This window comes from Babylonia areolata, chromosome 6 (assembly GCF_041734735.1).
Source record: "Babylonia areolata isolate BAREFJ2019XMU chromosome 6, ASM4173473v1, whole genome shotgun sequence".
NCBI classification, from domain to species: Eukaryota; Metazoa; Mollusca; class Gastropoda; order Neogastropoda; family Buccinidae; genus Babylonia; species Babylonia areolata.
Genome location: NC_134881.1, coordinates 34980910 through 35008409, shown reverse-complemented (window position 1 = coordinate 35008409; position 27500 = coordinate 34980910). Strand labels below are relative to the sequence as shown.

Here is a 27500-nt window from a genome sequence, read left to right as displayed (position 1 = left end):
AAGGATTAGCGACTGTCTCCCCCACCATGAGGCAATCTGGGCATCCCCTTCATGCTAACGACACCCTCCAGTGTTCATTCCACTAGCCTCCAGACAGGGTTGTGGTGGTCGAATGGCTAGAACCTTAGATCACCCCAGTTTCACAGGTTTGATCCCTGTTGCACCTGGCGGGTTAAGGGTGGAGATTTCAATCTGAGGGTCCTGGGTTCTTCTTCTTCTTCTGCGTTCACTCGTATGCACACGAGTGGGCTTCTACGTGTATGACCGTTTTTACCCCGCCATGTAGGCAACCATACTCCGTTTTCGGGGGTGTGCATGCTGGGTATGTTCTTGTTTCCATAACCCACCGAACACTGACATGGATTACAGGATCTTTAACGTGCGTATTTGATCTTCTGCTTGCAAAAACACACAAAGGTGGTTCAGGCACTAGCAGGTCTGCACATATGTTGACCTGGGAGATCGTAAAAATCTCCACCCTTTACCCACCAGGCGCCGTCACCGTGATTCGAACCCGGGACCCTCAGATTGACAGTCCAACTCTTTAACCACTCGGCTATTGTGCCCGTTAGTCCTGGGTTCGAATCTTGGTAATGGCGCCTGGTGGGTAAAGGGTGGAGAGATTTTTTTCTGATCTCCCGTTTCAACATATGTGCAGTCATGCTAGCGCCTGAACCCCCTTCGCATGAATGCGCACAGAGAAGATCAAATACGCACATTAAAGATTCTGTAATCCATGTCAACGTTCAGACGGGTATGGAAACAAGAACATACCCAACATGCACACCTATGAAAATGGAGTATGGCTGTCTAGATGGTGGGGTATTAATAGACAAACATTCATACATGTAAAAAGTTACATGTTCATATATGTAAAAAGTAACATGTACGCATGAGTGTGTGTGTGTGTGTGTGTGTGTGTGTGTGTGTGTGTGTGTGCTCGTGACTGAGACTTGACCGATGACTCTGGAAATGAATGATAAGCACCTAAAGGCAGCTCTCAGTCAGCTTAACCCAGGTAGGCAGCCTTTGTGTGCAAATGACCGCAAGTTTGTAAAGCGCTTAGAGCTTGCTCTCCGACCCAGGATAGACGCTATATAAGTGTCCATATCAAATCAAATAAAATCATTATCATCATCATCATCATCATTACAATCAATGCTACAACTATTTTGATGACATACCTGTTTCCTTGATGCACTGCTCCAGATGATTATCATTATTACTGTTATCACTATTATCATCATCATCATTATCCTTATCACCACCATTATCATTACTATCAAGCCTATGAGTTTTTACCTTTTACTAAGACTGCCTCAGTCTCCTTGATACACTGCTCCAATTCATCATCATCATCATCATCATTATTATCATTACCATTAATATAACAACCGACACGACTATGTACCTCCATCTTCTTGATGCACTACTCAAAGTCATCATCATCATCATCATTATCATTAATAGTACAACCGACACAACTACGTACCTCAGTCTCCTTGATTCACTACTTAAGGTCATCATCATCATCATTATCATTAATAGTACAACCGACACAACAACGTACCTCAGTCTCCTTGATTCACTACCTAAGGTCATCATCATCATCATTATCATTAATAGTACAATTGACACAACTACGTACCTCAGTCTCCTTGATGCACTACTTAAGGTCATCATCATCATCATTAATAGTACAACCGATACAACAACGTACCTCAGTCTCCTTGATTCACTACTTAAGGTCATCATCATTAATAGTACAACCGATACAACAACGTACCTCAGTCTCCTTGATTCACTACCTAAGGTCATCATCATCATCATTATCATTAAAAGTACAACCGACACAACAACGTACCTCAGTCTCCTTGATTCACTACTCAAGGTCATCATCATAATCATCATCATCACCATTAATGTTACAACCAACATCACTATGTACCTCTGTCTCCTTGATGCACTGCTCAAGGTATCATCATCATCGTCATTATCATCATCATTACCATTAACATTACAACCAACACGACTCCACACCTCTGTCTCCTTCACACACTGCTCCAGCTGATACATCGTCATCATCACTATCTTTATCATCATCATCGTCATTACCATTAATATTACAATTATCATGACTAAGTACCCCTGTCTCCTTGATGCACTGCTCAAGGTCATCATCATCGTCATCATGATAATCATCATCATCTTATCATCATCCTTACCATCACCACCATCATCACTGCCACTAATATCACAACCAACACGACCACATACCTCAATCTCCTTGATGCACTGCTCGACGTGATCATCAACATCATCATCGTCATCACTACCATTAATATCACAACCATCATGACTACATACCACCGAGTCCTTGATGCACTGCTCCAACTCATCATCATCATCACCACCACCATCACCATCAACATGACCACGTACCTCCGTCTCCTTGATGCACTGCTCCAGGTGGGTGCAGACGGTTATGGGCACAAACTCGTCGCGCAGTCGCAGCCGGAGGGAGTTCTCCTCGTCCATCTTCTCCAGGATCACGGCCTTCATGTGCTCCATCTCCTCCGCCAGCTCCAGGGGCTGTTCCTTGTGCACCAGGCTGCTTGGCTTCTGGGCCACCTCCGCTGTGTGGGGGGAGGAAGCGACGGACTCATTTGACATGCATGCTTCTTATAGTGGAGCGTTGGCCTGGCAGTAATGCGTCCACATGGAAAGCGGAGAGAATATGAGCGCTGTCCGCACTCGCCAGGATATTCTCCCACTGATTTGACAAGCATGCTTATTATACCGGTGCATTGGCCTGGTGGTATCACGTCCGCTTAGAAAGCGGAGAGATTGTGAGCTCATATGGTACCAGTTTCATCAGGATTTTCTCCCGCTGATTTCACATGCATGCTGATGGGCGCAATGGCCGAGTGGTTAAAGAGCTGGACTTATCTGATGGTCCTGGGTTCGAATCTGGGTAACGTACCTGGTGGGTAAAGGATGGAGTTTTTCCAAATCTCTCAGGTCAACATATGTGCAGACCTGCTTGTACCTGAACTCCCTTTGTGTGTATAAGCAAGCAGAAGATCAAATACGCATGTTAAAGATCCTGTAATCCATGTCAGCGTTTGGTGGGTTATGGAAACAAGAACATACCCAGCATGCACACCCCTGAAAACGGAGTATGGCTGCCTACATGGCGGGGTAAAAATGGTCATACACGTAAAAATCCAATTGTGTACATATAAGTGAACATGGAGCAGCCCACGAACGAAGAAGAAGACATGTATGCTTCTCATAGTGGAGCGTTTGCCTGGAGGTAACACGTCTGCCTAAAAAGCGGTGAGAATGTAAGCGCATTTGGTACCGGTCCCTCACTTGCCAGGATTTTCTCCCCACACCATGAGACCTTGAGTGGTGGTGCGGGTCATTCGAATGAGATAATAAACTGAGATCCCATGTGCGGCATGCACTTAGCGTGTGCACGTAAAAGAACCCACAGCAACAAAAGGGGTTGTTCCAGGCACGATACAATACAATATGATACAATACAATGGAGCTTATCCTCAATCAGAGACCATCAGTATCAGTGCTTTACAAACAGTTATTTTGTACAATAGCCTGCATGCCTACCTGGGAAGAGCTGACTGGCAGCTGCCTTTAGACACTCATCATTTGTTTCCTGTGTCATTCGGTCAGGTTTCAGTCACACACACACACACACACAAAGTTGAGTGGATTTTACTATAAAATCTTTCCAGGGGCAACTCTCTTGTTGAGGTGCATTTCTTACGTGATAATATGTGCCAACTGCATGCTACATAATTATGGGACATCGGTTTATCATCTCCTCCGAATGACTAGTGTCCAGACCACCACTCAAGTTTCAGAAAGAAACAAATGAATAAGAATAAGATAAAAAAAATTAAAAAAAGATATCACAGTGTACCTGGGCTAGGCTCAGGGGCGTTCTCCAGCCACTCCTTCTCTTCCTTCAGAGCATCTCTCAACCTGCAGCACAGAGAAAAAGCAGTAGTAGACAGTTTCAGTTTCAATTCTAAAAAGGAGTCAAAATGAGCAGGTTGACCCATACATCTGTGTAAAGGGGGGAAAAATTTTTTTTTAAGCATATGCCTGACCAAAACTCAAAGCACTGGTAAGGCCTTCACAGCCTTCTCTAGGTTTGTGTGAAATGTTAACTTGAGATAAAATGATATAATTAAACAAGATGAACAAATAAGTAATCACATTAAGATACAATAAAATGAAAGATACATAGAAGCTGAATGACTGAAACAGAATACGAACAAAAACAGGCCATGCTCAGCGAACCTGCTCGCACCCACACACGCGTGGACACTCACCGAGCATGCATACGTACTGTACACACGCACGCACACACACACACACACACACACACACACACACATTTTCCAGAAGGTGGGGATGCTATTTACACTGAAAGTGCCCTAAGCACACCCATTGGCAGTGATGAGCAAGTCATTTTAGTTTTGATTAGAGGAATCACAAAGACCAGTTCTGAATGAACTGATGAACAGTGAAAAATCACCAGCAATTTAGCATTTCCCACACACAGCCGAATCGGTGTTAGCACAAAAGAGATCTTGTATGAGTCACCTAGTTTCTTCTGGCTGCCAAGTTATGTTGCAGCTGCAGCAAATAGCATATATGCATATATATGAGTGTGTGTGTGTGTGTGTGTGTGTGTGTGTGTGTGTGTGTGTGTGTGAGAGAGAGAGAGAGAGAGAGAGAGAGAGAGAGAGAGAGAGAGAGAGAATGTGTGTATGTGCATGCATGCATGCGTGCGTGCATGCGTGCATGTGCGTGAGAGAGAGAGAGAGTATGTGTGTATGTGCATGTATGCATGCATGCGTGTGTGTGCGTGCGTGCGTGCATGCGTGCGTGCATGCATGTGTGTGTGTCTAAGTGCATACGTACGCATGCATGTTTTGTTGCTGTTGTTGTTGTTTTACTATTAAAAAACAACAAACGATTAACCTCTGATTCAACGTCAGCTGGGACTGGGCTTGTTCGGTGAGCTCCGTGACATGGTCCATTGCCTGCGACAACTCGTGAGGTCGTGATGTTCCCCTCTCCGCCATCTGCTCCACCTGCTCTCGCAGCAAGTGCTGCTGGGAAGTCTGGTGGTCCAGGAGATATGCGATGTAGTTGTCGTACTCAGCCTGACGTCAACAACAACAAAAAAAACAGATGGTTTGATTACTGGGTTTGTCATCATGGCAGACTATCATAAGGAAACGGTCACGGTGGTGGTATATAAATGAATATCAGAATACAGAGGAACAAGGAAAAGAAGGAAAAGCATAAGAACAATAACAAGAAAGAGAAAGAAAGAAGAGGAGACACAAGATGAAGAAGAAGAAGAAGATGAACAAGAACAAGAAGAAAGAGAAAGAAAGAAGAGACACCAGAAGAAGAAGAAGAAGAAGAAGAAAAAGAAGAAGAAAAAAAAGTAAGAAGAAAGAAGACACATACATGAAGAAAGAGACACAAAGAACAAGAAACAGAAAAGAAGGAAAAAAAAACACCACACACTTTCTTTCACTAACACAATTCCCTGACAATATCGCGCCACAACGCAATGCAGTATTTCATCAAAAATGGATAAAGAAGAAGAAGAAAGAAAGAAGAAACAGAGCATTAGAAGAAAACACACAAACGTTCTTTCACAACACAGTTCCCTGACAGTACAGTACTGTACCCTGATACAGTGCAGCATGTAGCTTAAAACGGCAGGAAGGAGAAAGAAGAAACAAAGAAGAAAAAGAAACACACACATTTTCCTTCACTTCACAATTCCCTGACAGTGTCAGTATCAGTATCAGCAGCTCAAGGAGGCGTCACTGCGTTTCACTCAAATCCATATACGCTACACCACATCTGCCAAGCAGAGTAACACAACGCGCTTTGTCAGGCCTTGAGAAAAAATAAAATAAAATAAAATAAAAATAAAATAAAAAAGAAAAGGAAAAAGAATTATATTATAAAAAGAACAGTAAATGAAAATAAATAAAAAGACAATAATGATGATAAATAAGCAAATAAATGTATAACATGCAGACACACATTCACACATACATACACACACACATACACACACACACATGCATAACAGATATACAACAAACATGCAGTTTCACAGATATGAAAGCACAAACAAATACACATAAACGTACACAAGCCCCAACACACACACACACACACACACACACACACACATTATCCTGCACCCCCCAACCTTCCTTCACACACTCATTTCTACGCTACATATCGCAGCTTCCACGGCACACACACACAGAGTACAGTACTGCACCTCAATGCAACACAGAATGCAGCTGAAGGTGGGAGAAACAGAAAAGAAAAAGAAGCAGTAAGAAGAAGAAACGAAGAAGAAAAACACACGTACACACCTTAGTATTAGTATTTCTTTTGTATCACAACAGATTTCTCTGTGTGAAATTCGGGCTGCTCTCCCCAGGGAGAGCGCGTCGCTACACTACAGCGCCACCCATTTTTTTTGTATTTTTTCCTGCGTGCAATTTTATTTGTTTTTCCTATCGAAGTGGATTTTTCTACAGAATTTTGCCAGGAACAACCCTTTTGTTGCCATGGGTTCTTTTACGTGCGCTAAGTGCATGCTGCACACGGGACCTCGGTTTATTATCTGATCCGAATGACTAGCATCCAGACCACCACTCAAGGTCTAGTGGAGGGGGAGAAAATATCGGTGGCTGAGCCGTGGTTCGAACCAGCGCGCTCAGATTCTCTCGCTTCCTAGGCGGACGCGTTAACTCTAGGCCATCACTCCACTTCTTTCACGAGAACAATTCCTTGACAGTACCCTACCTTAATATAGTGCAGTACATTACTTAATGTTTGAGAAAGAAGAAGAAAGAAGGTGAAATGAAGAAGAAAACACACACACACGTTTTCCTTCACTACACAATTCCCTGACAGCACCACTATGTACCCTACCTTAAATAACTCGAGATAAATAGTTTTCTCCCTTGCTTTTCCCTGCAGACGATCCATTTGTTAGGGTCAGGTAAAAAAATCACAAAAAATACAAAATATAAAGTAAATGAATGAAACTTGCTGTTCTTGACCCACTGACCCCTCTCTGCACATTGTGTGTTCATCCACCCCCCTCCCTCTTCACTGCCCTCAGAAGCTGAGTCACTGTCAGTACCTTCTTGTCAGTAGTTTTCTTCAGTGCAGATACTTTATTCAAAGTCTTCATCATCCTCATTGATGTCGAAACCTTCAGTTTGAAGCATTTCAATCACTTCAGCAGCAGAAAGAAACCACTGTCAGGATATAGTTTGCTCCAAAAATTTCCACTTGTACTGCCTGCGACGCCATTTTCGATACGTATGCAGATTAGCTTGTCATGTGGGGTGCCGAGGTCAATGGCTTGCCGGCGAGTGTACTATTATGGAATCTCATGAAGAAACTTTCCATTCGACCCTTGACACATCCACAATGCCTGGTGTAGCTGCGATTGTGATGCTACCCCATGAGGAAAATGTGGAAAAAATTTTAATTGTCGAAACCGTTATAGCGTTCTGTTGTCCGGAATGCTGCCTTACGTCAGGAACGCTAGAGCGTTCCATCGTCCAGAGTGAGTTAATACAGTGCAGTATGTTGCATAAGGTTGGAGAAAGAAGAAAGGCGAAACCAAGAAGAAAACACATTTTCCTTCACTATACCAATGTACTATGTACCTTACCTTAATACAACGCAGTATGTAGCTGAAGGTGGGAGACTCATGGATGAGGTCCTCCAGAGTGTTGCTGTGCACCTGCAGCTTGTGGAAATTGATGCCCATGCCGTTCAGATTCAGCATCTCCAGCTCCTGCACAACCCATAAAACACAGACTTTTCAGTTTCTGTTTCAAGAAGGCATCAAAGCATGCAGACTGATCCATATACAACACTGCTTAAAAAGATTAAAAAAACCAAAACAAAAACCAACAACAGTGGGAGTGGATGCCTGAACCTCCACTGGGTAGTGGTCTAGAGTGTGTTGGGGAGGGTACAATAATGTAAATGCCCTTGCATGCTCATTTTTGGTAAGTTTAACTATGAGTCAGTCTTTCAGACTATAATAACTATGTGCACAGATCTAAAGTGTTATATAATTGTGAATCTTGCACTGAAGATGTTGACAGTCAATCTGTACAACTTGTATGCACTTCTCATTATGTGTTGAACGTGTATGGATTGCGTCATACTAACTGAAAAGAAAATAACTTTTTTTTGCAAGAGCAACAAAAAAAATCTGTGAAATAAAAGACAAAAAAAGAAAAGAAAAAGAATTCACTCCTGTGTACCTTTCATTTACTGCAGACTGAATGCAATGAAATTTTAATCAATAATCATCTTTTTATAAAATACGCCTACAAATGATCTTGATAAAAGGAAACTAAACAATACCTTCTGAAGTTTTCTCTCGTGATGTTCAACAGCCTTCACACCTGACAGCACTTGCTGCTCCGAGGCGTCTTTCTTCTTCAGAACATTTGACTCAAAGGCTCGCATCTTCCGGAACTGGTCCTGTCGTGTGATCCCCAGGTTGTGCATGGTCATGAAGTTGTAGTTGAAGGGGATATCCTGGAGTGGTTGCTGCCGGGGCTGGTGGCTCAGGAAGGAGGTTTGCGAGGTGTACAAGGTGTCCTCCGCCGCCAGGAGACTGGGTTCTGTCTTGATCTTAGGGAGGGTCTGGGACTCCTTGGGCTTGGTCTTTTTCAGCATCAGCTCTGATGCCGGCAGTTCCTCTACAAGAATTCCATCCTCCAGCTCTGAGTAAAGACTCTGCGTGGAGGGAGAGTCCACCATCTCGACAGTGGCACCACCCTGTCCTTTGCTCTTCTGGTCACTCAGAAACTTGTACTTCCTGGTCCCTGACTGTCGACGGTTCTTGTCTGAACGTTTTGGTGGCACCACACCAGCTGTTCCCATGCTGAATTCAAAGAGGGCTTGGTGCATGCCCGGCCTTTGATCAGGGGGAGATGACACCGGCAGCTGGCTGCGCTGTACCATGGACTCTGGCAGCTGCGCTGTTTCCCAGGATTTGCGAGTGGCTGCGGAGTAGTGCTGGAGCAGGATGGATTCGTTGAGGTGTCCTCCTGAAAAGTCGTGGATGTCTTTCTTTTGTTTCACCTCAGCTCCATTCAGCAGCTCTCGGAGCTGTCGGCTCTTCAGGAATTTGTAGGCCATGGTTCCTGCTGTCTGACTGCTAGTTCACTTCTGCACATAAAAGTCAATAAATTTTACATTCAATTTCTCTATCACACAATGTATGTTTTCTATAGTATAAGGTTAAAAAGGTTATGGTTAAAAGGATGCATACTCAGCCACCAATTATCCTGTCACATCCTCTTCCTCACACATCTCCACTTTCCCATTACACACTCTGCAACTTCAACTGTTCATTCTTGCTCAACCCCCCCCCCCCCCATATATTTGCACTCGCAGAGACACACTACACTTTCACAATATATCCTTACATTCATGAGCTGGAGCTGGGTTTTTTTCTTTCCCATAACGTGCATTTGTTTAGCACTTTAGCAGGTGAAAAGTATCCAGGTCAATGCAGCAAACAAACAAGAGAGAGAATCAAACAGAGACAGAAAGAGAATCAGACAGACAGACAGAGAGATAAAAATTAGAACTGCACACTTGCACACACACACACACACACACACACACACACAGAGGTCGAGAGACAGCAACAGAGAGAATCAGGTGATTGATAATTGTAGCTGTTCAGATTGATATTACTTAATTTTTTCAAGGCATGCAGTTTATTCATGAATGCTGATAAGATGGGGTTTTTTTGTTTTTGTTTTTGTTTTTTAAATAACAGATTGAAAGGTTTTCTATTGCATTCATAAAAGACAATCTGTTTAGAAAATTCATTTTTTCTATTGTGATCAGTCTGTGTATCCATTTAAAAACAACAACAATAACCCATTTAAGTTTACAATTAGATCTTGAAAGATATCTGCACATGCATACATATTACATTACAAATACAAAAGAAAGCAAATTCCTTTCTGTTAAACTGAAAACGTCATCTTTTAGATTACCTGTATATAACATGCATATTCAGAACCACAATGCAAAAGTTCAACATTATTTGATGACAATATTAATCATAATTCTTAACGACTTAAGCAGTAGTACTCACTAGTAATATGTTAAGGCGAAGAGAAACTAACTAGTTTGAAAATCCCAAGCCTGGAATATCACAGATAAAGGGGTAATATGATAGAGACATATAAAATTCTACATGGGCATAAGATAAGAGCACTATACAAAATCTTTTCACTCTAATGGACAGTATAATCATACCAGGGGACACCCACTAAAACAAACGAAGACATTCACCAAATCAAACGTTTTTCACACTTTATTTTACTAAAAAGGTTGTTAACTTCTGGAATAATCTGCCCAGTAACACTGTCACTGCAGGAACACTTAACAGTTTTAAGAATTTATCAGATAAACACTGGAAGGATTATGGATTCAAAGTTAATTTCTCCAAAGGAAGCTAGCCATAACATTAGTAACTGCGCACTCTTATATACTGTCTAAAAACAACAAAACAAAAACCGCGACAAAATATGTAACAGTACAATAGCAACATACAGAGTTTAGACAGTCAACGTATTTCGGTTTACCTCAATCACTCAATAAGCAGACGGGCAAACATTTCAGTACAGAACGGATGAATTCAAAGGCGTTCGTAGGCGTGCTGTGTAATTTTCGATTTCTCTTCTCAGCCGGATCGGTCAGTGGAGTCTTTTTATCTATGACTTATCTTCCTTGCGTTTGACAAAACATGTTACATTTTGTTTTCCTCAACTCAATTTGGCTGTCCGCCATTTTGACGCTTCGTCGTCTGGACTACATTCCTTCAACTGGAAAGAATATATCCAAGGGAGAAAACTCTCAGAAGACACAACAAAGCTGCTTCAAATCTCGACTTTCTTTCTCAAGCAAACAAATCAAGACCACGCCCAACAATTTTGCATTACAATACTGATGACAACTAAGATGATATTGATAGTAACTAACAGAATAATAACAAAAAATTAAAACAAACAAACACCAACCTCCTCCCCTCCCACACACACACACACACACAAACAGTAACATATAAACTGATATCAGTAATACATCTTTTTTTTTCTTCCTTTTTTTTTCTTTTCACACACACACACACACACACACGCTTGCGCGTGCATGTGTACACGCTCGCACAGCAAGAAATATAGAGGAGAGACAGACGGACAGACAGACCAACTGTCGGAGACAGAGACAGAGACACTGAAAGAGAGAGAGAAGACTACCCACAAGCTCACTCATAAAGACAACACACACACACATACACACACAGTAGAAGACTATGCGCAAGCTCACTCAGAAAGACACTGAACACACACACACACACACACACACACAGTAGAAGACTACCCACAAGCTCACTCATAAAGACAACACACACACACATACACACACAGTAGAAGACTATGCGCAAGCTCACTCAGAAAGACACTGAACACACACACACACACACACACACACACACACACACACACACACACACACTGAGCACAACAGACACTGAGGAGTTGTGACACAAAGTTTTACGGCCCAGCCCAGTGTCACAGATCAAGTAACACTGGGCACATGCGCACATACACACACATTGGAAGAAAAAAATGGAGAACATAAACCAGGGGGAATAAAGAGCTGACTCATCTCTATCCATCCATCTATTTATCTGTCCAGTCTTTCTGTCTGTCTGATAGAGAGAAAGAGAATGAGAAAGAAATACACAGAGCTAGAGAGAGACTGACAGACAGACAGAGAGAATCAGAGACATAATCAGAGAGAGAGAGAGAGAGAGAGAGAGAGAGAGAGAGAGAGAGAATCAGACAGACAGAGAATCAGACAGAGAGAGAGAGACAGATAGAGATAGACAGAAAGAGATAGACAGACAGAAAGAGATAGTGAGAGAGGAAATAAGAAAGAGAGAGAAAATCACAGAGAGAGAAAGAGAGTGAGAGAGAGCTGCAGACAGACAGACAGATAAAAGGCTAACAAGAATGAGAAAGGAAAGAGGGTTTGGGGGCATGGGGGTGTGTAGGAAGTGAGGAGTATGGGGTGGTTATGAGGTGACTAGTGAGCGAAAACAGAAACAGACAAGAGGAAGGTCTGTCAGATACATACAGATGGAGTTGGCAATATAGATTTTCACACACACACACACACACACACACACCTGTGCACATGCACACACACTCACACACACCATCTTCGTCAACAGAAAGGGGTCATAATGTAAGCCTATCTCTTCCAAATAACATGCTTTTATTGTCCATCAAAATAATTCTTTATCACATACATCAGTCCTGAATTATAAACATTAAAAATAAATAAATACTTCAAATCATACAAAAACAACTGGGTGGTATACAACACGCCATAAACAGTAGTACAGGACAAAAAAAAAAGAAAAAAAAAGAGAATAGGAATGGCCACAATATACACATGCATATATGTACATGTGCATACACGCTAGAGCACAGGGAATGCAACACATGTTGGGAGGGAGGAGGGGAAGGGAGGTGGGGATCATGAGATCAGGATTTCAAAGCAGGACAATAAACAATATTTTTCTACTGTTCACACACAGGACTCAAACAGCTCTGCTGTATTATATCAATTCCAAAAAGATCATAAACCTATCAAAAGAACAAAAAAAAACCCCAAAACCCCAAACTGAACGAAAAAAACAAACAGATTAATGATAAAAAGGTCAACAAAACAATACAGTCAACTCCATGATGACTGTATTGTATGACATTTGAGTAAACCTGCAACTTTTCCCCTCGTGTTTAAGCTTGATGGATGCGTTTCCATTAAAAAAAAAAAAAAATGTACCCACCAAGAGGGTGATTTTTTTTTTTTTAAAGCATGAAAATTTGTAACAGAGAGACAGAGAGAGAGACAGACAGACAGACAGACAGATAGAGAGATAGAGAGACAGAGAGAGAGAAGAGAAAAGAGAGAAGAATTTGACATTGTTGTTAAAAGTCCAGCAGTATGCACAGGGCCATTTTCATTTCAGCTGCATAAAACACAAAACCCTGTCACATCTGAAAGTATTCAGAAAAAAAAAGAAAAAGAAGAATAAAAACAATACAATAATGATACACCAGCTGAATGTCTAACTTTCATCAGAAAAGTTCACTAAAACATAACCATGTCACATCTGAAAAAAAGAGAGAAAAAAAGAAGAAGAAGAAAATGAAAATAAAAACAATATATCAACTGGGAGTCTGATGTTCATCAGGACAATTCACACCCTCTTCCAACAAACTGAAAATGATTTTCAGCAGACAAAAAAAAAAAAAAAAAAAAAAAAAAAAAAGGAGGGAGGGATAAGAACTTCACCAAACAGCAGTTTTGTGAGGACCTGGGTTCGATTCCCACTACCGTCCTTTCTCCCAACTGACTGGAAAAATCAAGCTGAGTGCCTAGTCAATGGGATGAGACGATACGCCAAGGTCCTGTGTGTAGCATGCACTTGGTGCACTGAAAAGAACCCACAGCAAGAAAAGGGATGTCCTCTGGCAAAATTCTGTAGAAGAAATCCACTCTGATAAGTACACAATCATATATGCATGCACTCAAGACCTGACTGAGTGTGTTTGGTTATGCTGCTGGCCAGGCATCTGCCTATATAGCAGATGTGGTGTAGCGTGTATGGATTTGTTTGTCCGAACACAGTGACCGTCTCCTTGAGAAAGTGAAACTGTAACGTATATTTTCATTCTAAACATCGAAATTCCACGTCACCTCACAAGTCCTGTAACCCAGGGGCAAGGCTTTTCAAGGAAACATCAGGTTTTTTGTTGTTGGTTTTTTTTTTGTGTGTGTGTGGCTTTTTTCCAATCAGTTCCCCCTTCCTTGGCATCCTATGTGAGCTGCTAATGGTCAGCTAAGTCCACCCCCTTACACCTAAGTCTGGTTCTTTCCTTTGCCACTCTCCTCAAAGCACTATGCACTCTTGAACATGAGAGGCAGAGAGAAAAGGGGAAAGAGAGAGAGGGACAGACAGAGGCCAAGACAGAGATAGAGAGACAGACAGAGAAAGATTAACTGGGGGGGAAAAGGAGAAAAATAAAGACCTGACACGGTGTGAAGACTAATTACCTTGCATTTGAAACAAAAATGACAACAATCCAGAACAACAGGGTAACAAGAGTGAGCACAATTCACTGATATCAAACAACAACTATTAGCGCACATAAAAGACATTTCTGTGGCAGGTGAATTTCAACAGACAACAGGAATACATGGACCAATTCCATAAATCAACAAGTGGAAACAATAAAAAGGCACTGGTCTCAATACTCTGTGGGAAAATAATCATGATTTCAACATTCAGTGTAAATAGGCACTGATGGTAACACTCAATGGCTACAAAGGCATCGATATCTACCATCAACGGTTATATAAGCACTGGATTCAATAATCAATACATGATATACCATGAACTCTCCTTTATAATCACAGGAGTCACATACATAGTAAATGAAACCCTGTTTAATATCAAAATCAAAATATAAACAAAATCCTTCAAACTAGTGCAGTCTTTATCATGAAAATTACTGAATCCTTTTCATGAAAGACATTGTGTGAACAAAAGAAATGCAGAAAGGTATCATAAACACAAGAAAACATGCATCTGCATATGTGTGCATGCAAAATCATGCACACACACACTGAACAGTTTTGATTTTGTTTCACAGCAACACATCTGCAGTTTCAAGATGTTTACTAAATGCAGTCGGATCTGCTCTCTCTCATTTCTTTCTGCCTGGCATCTGCTAATTTCTGCTAGCTAAACAAACATGTATAGGTCCATGCTGCCGCCTTTATCAGTTCTGTCAGGATATGTATAACTACATATCTATCTACATCAATATGTATGTGTGTGTACAAAAACTGTGAAGAAGGAAAATTAAATGAAATAAAAAAATAAATCTGTAAAAGAAAAGTGAAATGAATGAATAAAACGAAAAACACAAACAGGTAAAAGAAAAGAATATAAAAGAAACGTTCATAGAAAGCAAGTAAAATGAATGTAACTAAAATGAAATAAGAACAACATATGTAACAGCTCATAAAATATCATTCTGAACCCAATCACCTAATCAGTATGGACAACCCTGCTTCAATGGTGCCATATTGATAATGAGATTGATAAATGCAGAATATTACATAAAACCTTTTTTTTTTTCTAGGCAATCCAGATTAAACATGGTACAGAGTATTCACCCTTATGTCAATCTTTCTAGGAACAAATCTTGTTTACATACACACATCAATGTTTCAATGTTAAATTTGCTGCTATAAAACGGCAATGTTTTGAAACAAGTTTTTTCAGACATGATCACCAACACTCCAAACATCAATGAACTGTAAAGAACGTAAGTATATAAAACACTGCAAGGCAGGTGCAAAATACTGGCAACTGACAGGTGAATATCCTAAGATTTTCAATTACCCTATAGAGTACACATGATAGAGTACACATGATACCGTATGTAATCCTGGAAGTATTTTTATCACCTAAAAAATCAATCTGAGCATTACCATATGCAACGCTTAAACATATTTTTGTTATAACATAAAAAATTAAACTGAGCATTTCTGACTTGTCTGACGCACAAAAAGTTAAGCATTTAGTCATTACCTGAACATTTATCTGATCTTTTTTCTTGAAATGCTTCTGATTAAGGAAATGTGACCATTATCAGACAGCCATTCCATGTTTTCTCCTTTGTTAGTGGAAATTTGTGTGACCTGTGAGTGATGGACACATTCATTTTTTTGAAATACTACTTTTAATGCAAGTTTTTATCTTTTTTTTTTTTTTTTAATTCCTGTACCTTCCATGTATTTTCTAAATGTGCAGGGTATATGCTCAACAAATGCACATTATCATTATTATTGTCCTTGTTAGTGGCTGACTAAGACTTTATTTGATGTTAACTGTTCAACCTTTCTTCTTATGTCAGACTCCCCAATCTCAACATGAACACACATACAAGGGAAAGGGGCTGATGATGGAAACTTGTAAGGCCATTATAAGATTCACTGAGATATGGCACACGCTATCTGGCTTGTATGATTAACTGTCACTTCAGCAACAAAGCTGGATAAAAGGTATTTTATAAACCAAGAGAAATTACTTTACATCTCAATGGATTCAATTAGTCCACTTATCTAAGCACAATAACATAAGCAGTGTGAAAATAATTTGTTTAGCACGTCAGCAAAAAGAGTGACAAAATGGCCCTGACCATGCTACTTGATAATCTGTATTCACACATTTGATATGAAAGGAAGGAAGTAAACGGATGTTTAAAGATCTTACTGAATAATCACAATAATGTTCTGTAAATTAAGCAGAAAGGCGTTTGTGCAAAATATTTCATAAAAGTCTGCAACGGAAGATATTATCACCATATACCTTTATGCATTTTGCTGTTCCTGTGAGATGTGAGTTAAGTTTGAACATGTGCACTCACACACACACACACACACACACACACACACACAGATGCATACACCAGCAGGAAAAGTGAAATGCACTCCTGGAATAAGCTGTGTAAAAATATAACAGCTGCATGAAATGTGAGCATGGTCCTCCATGGAAAGAACTAGTCCAGTGTCACAGCAAGCTGAAAACGTTGATTAAAATCATGTGGACATGACCATTCAATGTCACCACTTTCATGAAGGAGTATTATCATAAAACAGCTGTCTCTCTTTAAAAAAAACTACAACAATAACAACAAAAAACAACCAACCGATGTACCAAAGTTAGGTAATATACAGAAAAGTTGTTATTCTTTTCAAAATTGTCAAAAACTAAGATAATATACTGGAAAAAGGAGTGTTTTTTTCTTTTAAATCTAAACCAATGATTTATAAAACAAAATCAGGTAAATACGTTTTTGCAGGTACATGCTGTTTATGACGAATCTCAAAAACAAAAAAAGCAAAAACAAAAACAAAACAAAACAAAAAAAAGCCATACCACAAACAGTAAATTACAAGGCTAGCAACCATATTCAATATCTCTTCTCCAGCACACTCATGACATGTGGTATAAAAAAAAATTACAAAGAATTCATGAGAAAATAAAAAAATCAATAAATAGAATAAACTCAAAAGGAAGATGCTAATATTACTCATTGGATCAAATTAGATGGTTGTAGATCCATATGACTCACACACACACCAAAAAAACCCCACAAAAGCCTGTGACGAAGGCTATTCACAGATATGTCTGCACATGCTCGTGTGTAATCATACACCCTTGCACATAGGTGTTATTTCAGTGTGTCATAACCGCTCTCCCCGCTTTCTGTTTTCATTTCCTCCACCAAAGTATACATGACAACACCACAGTAACACTTCAACTTTTTCATTTTCTTCCCCTCCACCTACCTACGCACACACACACATAAAAGCAACACTTTACCTTTTTCATTATATCCACCTCCGCCTAACCATATGACAGAAAACAATGTAACAGTTGTTTGTTTTCGTCTTTCATTGTATCCACCACCAACCTAACTACGCAACAACAAAAATAATGTAACAGTTTCTTTTTCATTATCTCCACCTCCACCTGAATACATCAACAACAACAACAACCAAAAAAAAAAAAAGAAAAAAAAAAAAAAAAAAAGAGGAAACGAAAAAGAAACATGACATTTTATCTTTTTTTCAACAAGAACAAAAAAAAAACAACACCAAACAATGACAACAACAACAAGAGAAACAGTTCATACTTTTCATCCCTCTTCCTCCTCCAATGTCAACTATACCACACCATCATAATCAGGTAACAACAAGATGCTGCCTGCTCTTCTTCTGTTTCCATTCCGTTCAGTAGGTGGGCTTGATATGCGGCTGGGGCTCTTTGGGCAAGGAGTAGACCTTGTCGAACTCCTCCACCTCCTTCTCCTGCACTGCCAGGGAAGCAGGGATCTCTGGGGCAGGGTGGATGGCCGGGTACTTCTCCGGGTGGCTGTGCAGCTCTCTCTCCACCACCTCCACGTGGTGCTTGTGCTTCTGGTCCTCTGGCGTCAGATAGCTGGTGGGGGGGGAAAGCGGGGTGAGGGGGGTTGGGGTGGGGGGATGGGGGAAGAAAACAGAAACAACACTTTTCATTCATAACAGTAAGATAATATACATATCTATCTTTCTATCTATCTATATATATGTATATATATTGAGTGGTGGCCTGGTAGTATAACGCATCCACCAAGGAAGCGATAGAATATTAGGCCATGGGATCGAATCCTACACTCGCCAGAGTAAAATTTCTTCCCCTCCCACTAGACATTGATTGGTGGTCTGGATGCTAGTCATTTGGACGGGACAATCAACTGAGGTCCAGTGTGCAGCATGCACAAAGCGCGCATAAAAGAACCCATGGCAACAAAAGGGTTGTCCATGGCAAAATTCTGTAAGTATATCCACTTTGTTAGAAAAACAAATACACTTGCAGACAGAAGAAAAAAAACAGAAAGAAAAAAAGGTGGTGCTGCACAGTAGTGATTAGCTCTGCCCAGGAAGAGCAGTCCAAACTTTGCACAGACAAATCAGCTGCGACAAAAAAAGAAATACAACATAATATAATGGAACTTTATTGTCTGTAAATCTACAGAAATTTGTCTTTTCCACCAAGCACATGTTACACAGAACATATAAAGTGCAATCAGAATAGTAATAATAATATTAACAATAATCATCATCATAATAATAATGATGATAACAATGTTTTAGTTATCATAAGCAGCACACTTCATCAAATAAGCGTCTATATTGTGTAATATACATTTTGTTGACCTTGCACATTTACCTTGCAGGTGGATTCTGATTACAGCACTCAGAACATGACCAACAACAGTTATTTACAAATGGTTCTAACATACTAGGAAAACTTGACAGACACAGAGAAAGAGAGAGAGAGAGAGAAGGCATGTGCCTGTCTATCTGTCTGGGTGTCTGTCTGTCTCTGTCTTTGTGTGCGTGTGTGTGTGTGTGTGCATGTGCGCCTGTGTGTGAATTTCAGTTCAAATTGTTGCCAGAATGATGATTATCTTCTTCTTCTTCTTCTGCGTTCACTTGTATGCAAACGAGTGGGCTTTTATGTGTATGACCGTTTTTACCCCGCCATGTAGACAGCCATACTCCGTTTTCGGGGGTGTGCATGCTGGGTATGTTCTTGTTTCCATAACCCACCGAACGCTGACATGGATTACAGGATCTTTAACGTGCGTATTTGATCTTCTGCTTGCATATACACACGAAGGGGTTTCAGGCACTAGCAGGTCTGCACATATGTTGACCTGGGAGATCGTAAAAATCTCCACCCTTTACCCACCAGGCGCCGTCACCGTGATTCGAACCCGGGACCCTCAGATCGAAAGTCCAACGCTTTAACCATTCGGCTATGGCGCCCGTCGAATGATGATTATAACATCCCACATATTTTTACAACAACAATAACACACCCGAACCCCCATACGATGATGGGGCACTCACTGGTAGTTGATGAAGCGTGTGCCCTGCATGAGCTGAGCGATCTCGTTGGTGATGTGGCAGGACATGAGGAACAGGTTGCGGGGCTGCACCTTCCAGGCAAAGCGCATGAAGCACAGCGAGTACACGGCAAGGGCTGCACACATTTCAACACTGTCGCTTATAATTATAGTCCAGCCGACCGCACAGGGCCATATCACGACTGCCCAACAACAACAACAACAACAAAATAACAACAACAATCATGTCAAACTCAACACCATCAGAAAAAAAATATCTGAAAAAAAAAACCCCGCACCATTCTACAAAACAACAGTTGGGACATATTATCTTAACCATCAAGGTCCTTATGCGAAGTAAGACTAGTCTGTGAAGAAGACATCAGCCCTTCTTCTGAATTTATCATCCCCTGAACACTCGAAAACGGAGTATGGCTGCCTACAAGGCAGGGTAAAAAACGGTCATACATATGAAAGCCCAATTGTGTATATACCAGTGAACGTGGGAGTTGCAGCCCACAAACGATGAAGAAGAAGAATCATCCTCTGATTACAAAAAAAAAGTAAAATAATTATCAAAAATACTTTTTATTTTATTTTATTTTTTACTACTTCAAAGCCACACATACACATACACAGAGACATAACTAAAAAGGCCAGATTTATAAGCAAATAATACCGCCAACCCCCCCCCCCCCCCCCCCCCCTCCACCAAATGTTGTTTATAATATCATCACCTAATCACCAGAGAAAAACAGCACAGACAGTACATCACAGACTGCAGAAAAGAGAGGCAAAAGTGTCAAGGTTTGCTGGAGCCTGGAGAAAAGAAAGGGGAACGGACTGGGAAGGCAGGGAAAGCAGACAACAGTGAAAGAAGAACAAAGGCTAGAAACAAGGAGAGTAACAGAAAAGGGGAAATTTCTAGCATGGAACTTCCAGAAAGGCGGTGATGCTATTTGTACTTCAAGAGCCCTGGTAATGTACAGAGAAAAAAAACACCTGCACACCAAACCAAACATGTTAGTATCATATTTACAGTTCACTTTTCTGTGACTGGTATGGAACAATGAGACAGACCATTTCTTCAGGGGTCTGAAAGAACTTGTGTTCTAACTGATGCTGCCATGACAATAACTGCTGTAGATGTAAACCGTACATATATTTCATGAATGTTACGAATGTTTAAAAGGATGTGCAGAATGCATGAAGAAATGTGTCTCTGTTAACAATACTGAAAGGTCTGAGGACTGGTTAGACCAGGGATGTGTATTCAGCAGAAGAAATGTAAGATGGAAAAATCAGTTTGGATAGCAAGACATGAGTATAAAGAACTATTGGAGAATGAAAGAAATGAAGTTTTAATCATTAATTGTTAGATAAAACTGGATAAGTCAATATAAAACCAAAACGTCTTTAAACACTGTTCAAAGGACTTGACTGCAGGATGATGGCTGATCATTTTATCCTGCAACTTTTTACTTCATTGCTCAACTTTATGAACAATGATACTGATCAGTGTGCACATTGTCAACATTTTCATGATTTTGTGATTTTAGTTCTTCATCATTTTTTGTTCTTGGTCATTCGGATGAGACGATAAACAGAGGTCCTGTGTGGAGCATGCACTTAGCGCACATTAAAAACAAACAAACATGGCACCAAAAGGGTTCTCCATGGCAAAATTATTTTCTGGGCTGATCTTGGAGTGGAGTGATGGCCTAGAGGTAACACGTCCGCCTAGGAAGCAAGAGAATCTGAGCGTGCTGGTTCAAATCATGGCTCAGCCGCCAGTATTTTCTCCCCCTCCACTATACCTGGACACTAGTCATTCAGATAAGATGATAAACCGAGGTCCCGTGTGCAGCATGCACTTAGCGCATGTAATAGAACCCACGGCAAAAAAGGGCTGTTCCTGGCAAAATTCTGTTGAAAAATCCACTTTGATAAGAAAAAACAAGTAAAACTGTACGCAGGAAAAAATACAAAAAAATGGGTGGCACTGTAGTGCAGCGATGCGCTCTCCCTGGGGAGAGCGGCCCGAATTTCACACAGAGAAATCTATTGTGATAAAAAGAAATACAAATTCAAATTCAACAAATTATAAACATGTATGCTGCATGAATGCTAATGGGACACCATACAGTCATTTGAACTTCGACACAGAAGCCCTTCCTTTTCCAGGTGCACGTTTCTACGTTTTTGTAGGCATTTCTGGAGCAAATTATTATTTCTTTATGAAGACAGTGGCACTAAATCAATGCCCAACCCAAGGAACAGTGGATCACTATTTGTCTAGTCGGTACCCTTCAACTTGTCCATCCTGGGCGATATTACCTGCATGAAAGGGTCTCTGGATCATTGAGACACATAAACCCTCTGATCACATCAAGGTTGCGATCCTGTGAGAGGTGTATTTGAACTTACCTGCAGTCATGTTACCACTGATCACTTCTGGATCTTTCTTCAGGTCTCCCAAAGCCGCCAGCGGTAAACCCCAGTTGGCAACTGTGAACAGAAGGGAAGTCATTACAAAGCGTCATGCTGAAGTGCACATCAAACACACACACACACACACACACAATATGTATACATGTAGTAAAATCAGGCTCATAAAGAAACAGGCACAAAAATTGCCAAATGCACACACACACACACACACACACACACGCACACACACACACACACACACACACACACACGTACACCATCCGAACGCACGTAACACTTGCACAAAAAGAAATTGCTTTTTGATTAGATTCAAACATATGTTTGTGTGTACATGTTCTCACACAAATGCACAAAGACACACACACATGTGTATATCTAAAAAAAAAAAAGGCTGGAGAAAGAGACAGAGATGGGATCTGAGGGAGCAACAGTCACAGAGACAGAGCAACAAAAGGATTATCGGTCTTACCTGGTCCCCAGAAGTGCTGTAACAAAGAAAGAAATAAGTTTTCTTTATTCCTTGAGCAATGCCAACACCATCTGCATTTCTTGTTAAGAATGGAGGGGGATGGGAGGAGGTGCATAGGAAATGGAGGTAAAAAAAAAAAGGAGATGCTATTTAACTTATAAGGAATCTGAATACAGAAAATCTGAGGGAGAACGTTTGAATACAAAAAAAGTAATATCAATATCTTGGTGAAGGAGGAATGGTTATGCTGTCATCTATTTTATATCATACAAGCAAAACAAAAAAATATAGATATGACAAAAAAAAAGTATATATATATATATATATATATATATATATGTATGTATGTATGTATGTATATTGACACACATGTATTCTTCATATGTGCTACAACCCTTTCAGAACAAACAGTAAGTCACAATATTCTTCTTCTTCTTCTCCCTCAACTCTATGAAGAGTCAATGGGGTATTAACTGTTAACCATATTTCTCTGAATGACAAATCATAGTAATGTAAATCATAGGAAATGACTGACAGTATATCCTTTTATCGATTCAATAGGCACACACATTTAAAAAAAAAATCAAACAATTAATAAAAAAAAGTTCTACCACATTCCTTAACAAATTCAAACCAGCTATATAAATCAGCCTTCACACTGTACTGGTTACCATCACCGACTGATGATTGGGAGGATGTGGGTTTGAACCCCCGTCACAGGTGCCATTTTCTCAGCCTGTGGCTGGCTCTTACCCAGAGCTGAGTGTGGGTTTGGGCTCAAAAGGGGGAAGACTGGGACCCCACAGTCATGGGTAATCCACTTCATGGATGTGTCTTTGGATATGTTGCTCATATTTCCTGACCAACGCTGCAGGTGTCTGTATCTCTCAGGCCTGGCTGATGGAAGGGTATGTCAAGGGAGTACAGCCCCGTCAAGTAGTCCCAAACCTGAATGGACTCCTATAGCAGCAGCAGCAGCAGCAGCATCACGCCATCATTCAAAAAAAAAAAAAGCAAAAAAAAAAAAAGCCACACAACTTCTGAAGCAGAAAAAAAACAAATTAAAGACCCCCACGCCCCCAATATATATGTACACGAATATGGTACTTACTGTGCTGTTGTAACAGTCAAGTTGTGTCAGGATTCAACCACATTGCAGCAGGAACACCAAATACCAAGGAAACATGTCACAAAAATAATGTTCATATCATGACATGTTTAAATAAACTATTAATGCATATTACTGATGCATGAAAAGGTAATCGTTCAAAACTACCAAGAAGTCAAAGAACAGGTTACATAATGTCTTTTGTTTCAAATGTTATCTCCACATTCATTATGGTTTAATTAAAGTCACACTTTGATGAAATTCATTGTTAACATATACATGGTCATAACAACCACTACTATGAAAAGAATAACAACAACAACAATAACAATAATAACAAGAAGAAGAAGGTCAACAACAATAACAACAACAAGAACAATAATAATAATAATATAATAATAATGACGACGACGACGACGATGATGATGATGATGATAGTAATAATAATAATAATGATGATGATCATCATCACCATCATCATAACAATGATAATAATAATATCAACAGTAATGATAATAATGATGGTAATAATAATAATGATAACAACAAAAGATACAAAAACATATATATGAATGATATGATAACAACAACACTACTAATAACAAGATTGGTGATGATGATCATAATCATAACACATTTTGAGTCTGACACTCATTTACACTAAAATACAACCAGTGTAACTATCATCTCAAAACCATATATGAATAAATAAATAAATGAAAACAAAACCAAAAACACTTGGCTTGGGCGGCCTTTCATCTTCATCATGTACAATAATCCACACAGAGGAAAAGGAAAAGAGTACTCATTCCATATTGTACACTACATCAATGTCACATATTTGCTTAAAAAAGCAAAATCAATCAGCCAGGATGAATCACATCCAGCTTTTGGGATTTTCGAGATGCTCCCCTCTGGTCGACAGTACAGAAATATAAGGACGAAAACCAACTGCTTTGCCAATAGCTTTTCCCCTTAAGCGGTCAATGCTCTGTGTGTGTGTGTGTGTGTGTGTGTGTGTGTGTGTGTGTGTGTGTGTGTGTGTGTGTGCAGTGCGTGCATATACAAGTTTTTATACTGATATGCACTTGTATGTATTCTAATTTCTATTGTATCTGTGTTTGTGTATGATTTTCGATTTGTGTTCGTACATTGTTATGTACTATCCCCCCCCCAATATTCCTTGTGACCCCGGTACACTTGGTAATAAAGACATATTCTAATTTCTATTCTATTCTATTCCATATGTTCCACTATATTCTGAATTCAGTCACTCAAGAGACAATTGTATTGTATTGTATTGTACTGTACTGTATTGTATTACTCTTATTGTCAAAACAGATTTCTGTGTGAAATTCAGGCTGCTCTCCCCAGGGAGAGTGCACCCACTTCCTATTGAAGAGTATAGTTTTCAACAGAATTTTGCCAGGGACAACCCTTTTATTGCCATGGGTTCTTTAACATGCACTAAGTGCATGCTACACATGGGACCTCAGTTTTAATACTTTTATGGTCTCATCCAAATGACTAGTATCCAGACCACCACCCAAGGTCTAGTGGGGAGGGAGAAAATACTGGTGACTGTAGGATTTGAACCAGTGCGCTTCCAAGGCAGACGCATTACTGCTAGGCCAACCCTCCATTGAAAATAATAATTATCAGCCAATCAAATTAAACACAATGTTTTGAATATACATGTGAAAAGGAGTGAATCAATCAACAAATCAAGTAAAAAAAAAAAGAAAAAAAGAAAAAAAAAGGAATGAATGGGCAGGTGAATGAGTGAGTGAATAAGTAAATATGTAATGTGCAGAGTTTTCGTGCACATGTACATAACAACTCTTGTGCAAGGGCAGTGGAAAAAATGGGCAACTGAACTAGTGTGATGGTTACAGTATAATATTGTCTTGCACTTGTACTGCATCATGTTGTATGGTAATGAACGCAGACAAAACTGAAACAATGATCATAGGAACTAAACAAAAACTTTTCCATCACAACTGACACAATCAAACTTGGCAGTACATCCATCCCTCTTTCCAGTTCAGTAAGGAACCTTGGCGTTGTCCTTGACAACACACTGTCCATGCAAAAATTTATCAGTCAGACATGTCAATTCTGCTACTGTCAATTGTGGCGCATCAGTTCCATCCGGAAATATCTGTCCATTGACGCAACATCCAGACTTGTCGTTTCTCTCATTCTCTCTCGCCTTGACTACTGTAACTCTCTATTGTCTGGTTTGCCTGCTTCATCCATTCAGTCCCTTCAGCGCATACAAAACTCTGCTACCCAACTCGTCCTCAGAAAGAAAAGATCTGAGCACATCACTCCTCTTTTGCAACATCTCTACTGGCTCCCTGTTTCACACAGAATAAAGTACAAGATTAGCACTCTATGTTATAAATGTATTCACAAATCAGCCCCTTCCTATCTCTGTGGCTGCCTTCACCTCTACACTCCATCTTGCTCACTACGATTGGCTTCGGATCCACTCTGTTTATGCATACCCAGATTCAAACACTCGACTGTTGGCCGCCGTCAAGTCTCCACACTCAGCTCTTTCAAGTCTGGACTTAAAACCCACCTCTTCCCAAAATAGCCTCCCTTCCCTGCCTCTCCCTTGTCTTCAGTTTCTCCAGTTTTAGAGTTATGCATGCGTGTGAATGACTGGTGCGAAAGTGCTTTGATTTGTCTCTGCACAAGATTCAGCGCTATATAAATACCATTATTATTATTATTGTTGCTTTTTGTCACGACACATTTCTCTAATTTAAATGAAAAAAAAGAAGAAAAAATGGTGGCTCTCCCCAGGGAGAGAGTCTACAGAATTCTTGTGATGTGTGTGTGTGTGTGTGTGTGTGTGTGTATCAGCTGTAGAAGAATCAAATCCCTTGATTTTCCAAGGCATGCAATGTTGGTCAAGCAGGTGTGGGTGTGTGAAAGTGAGTGAAAGGTGGAGGTGAGCTGTGACCAGTTTTCTCTCTCTCCTCCCTCTCTGTGTTGTCTCCCTGTGCAAGTATATGTTGAGAACAAATTGATGGGATGTACTTTATGATTAAGTCTGTGTGTGTGTGTGTGTGTGTGTGTGTGTGCGTGCATGCGTGCGTGCGTGCGTGCGTGTGCATGTGGAGGCATGTACGCACACACGTGTGTGAGTGCATGTGTGTGTGTGAAAACCGTAAACACCATGTCTTCAGTGTTTTCTTACATGCAGCTGTGTGTGTGTGTGTGTGTGTGTGTGTGTGTGTGTGTGTGTGTGTGTGTGTGTGTGTGCGCGCGCGAGCGCGTGCACGCTAATATACTCAAAGGAGGCAAAAAGGTCATTTTAGTTGTAAGTAAGATGATTAAATTTGCAAATGTTGCATAGCTAGTAGTAGCTACACTTTTGGAGTTAAAAGACATTTGTGTTTTCTCAACTTTTATGTGACATTGCTGTGTATTTGGAAATGTTTGTTCTGGGCATGAAAAGATTATTTTGCAGTAATCCTCCAAACTCCAATAGGACTGAAAGGATAATTAATACCTGAAACTTGAAACTTGTGAAAACTGTAAACACCATGTCTTCAATGTTTTCTTGAATGCAGCTATAGATCTGGTGCAGTGAATAAAACAGTGCAAGGAGACTTTCCGCTGTGTAAGAGCAGTGAAGCATAATGCACCTTCTCCTCAGGTCTTTGTCCAGGTCTTCAGTAAACACACGAGTGTGGTGATGAAAGGGGTTGTTGAAACTAATGAAAGGATGAAAGGACAGAGACATGTACTGAAACCTTTGAACGGAGAACATTTC

The 27500-nt window shown here is 40.3% G+C and overlaps 2 protein-coding genes across 2 annotated transcripts in view; both read right to left on the bottom strand.

Annotated features, from left to right (window-relative positions):
* LOC143283380 (uncharacterized protein C6orf118-like) overlaps positions 1-10934 on the bottom strand; it is a 15584-nt gene extending 4650 nt beyond the window's left edge. Inside the window, exons 1-6 of the mRNA XM_076589585.1 lie at positions 10725-10934; positions 8476-9288; positions 7769-7894; positions 5017-5201; positions 3947-4008; positions 2443-2636 (exon numbers count right to left, since the gene is read on the bottom strand). Of these exons, the coding sequence (XP_076445700.1) occupies positions 2443-2636; positions 3947-4008; positions 5017-5201; positions 7769-7894; positions 8476-9258 (1350 nt within the window). The 5' untranslated portion in view covers positions 9259-9288; positions 10725-10934. The remainder of the gene's footprint in view (positions 1-2442; positions 2637-3946; positions 4009-5016; positions 5202-7768; positions 7895-8475; positions 9289-10724) is intronic.
* Positions 10935-15975: 5041 nt separating this feature from the next.
* LOC143283505 (mitochondrial pyruvate carrier 1-like) overlaps positions 15976-27500 on the bottom strand; it is a 17916-nt gene continuing 6391 nt past the window's right edge. The window contains exons 2-6 of the mRNA XM_076589749.1: positions 23714-23747; positions 22603-22618; positions 22110-22190; positions 19687-19819; positions 15976-18229 (exon numbers count right to left, since the gene is read on the bottom strand). Of these exons, the coding sequence (XP_076445864.1) occupies positions 18022-18229; positions 19687-19819; positions 22110-22190; positions 22603-22618; positions 23714-23747 (472 nt within the window). The 3' untranslated portion in view covers positions 15976-18021. The remainder of the gene's footprint in view (positions 18230-19686; positions 19820-22109; positions 22191-22602; positions 22619-23713; positions 23748-27500) is intronic.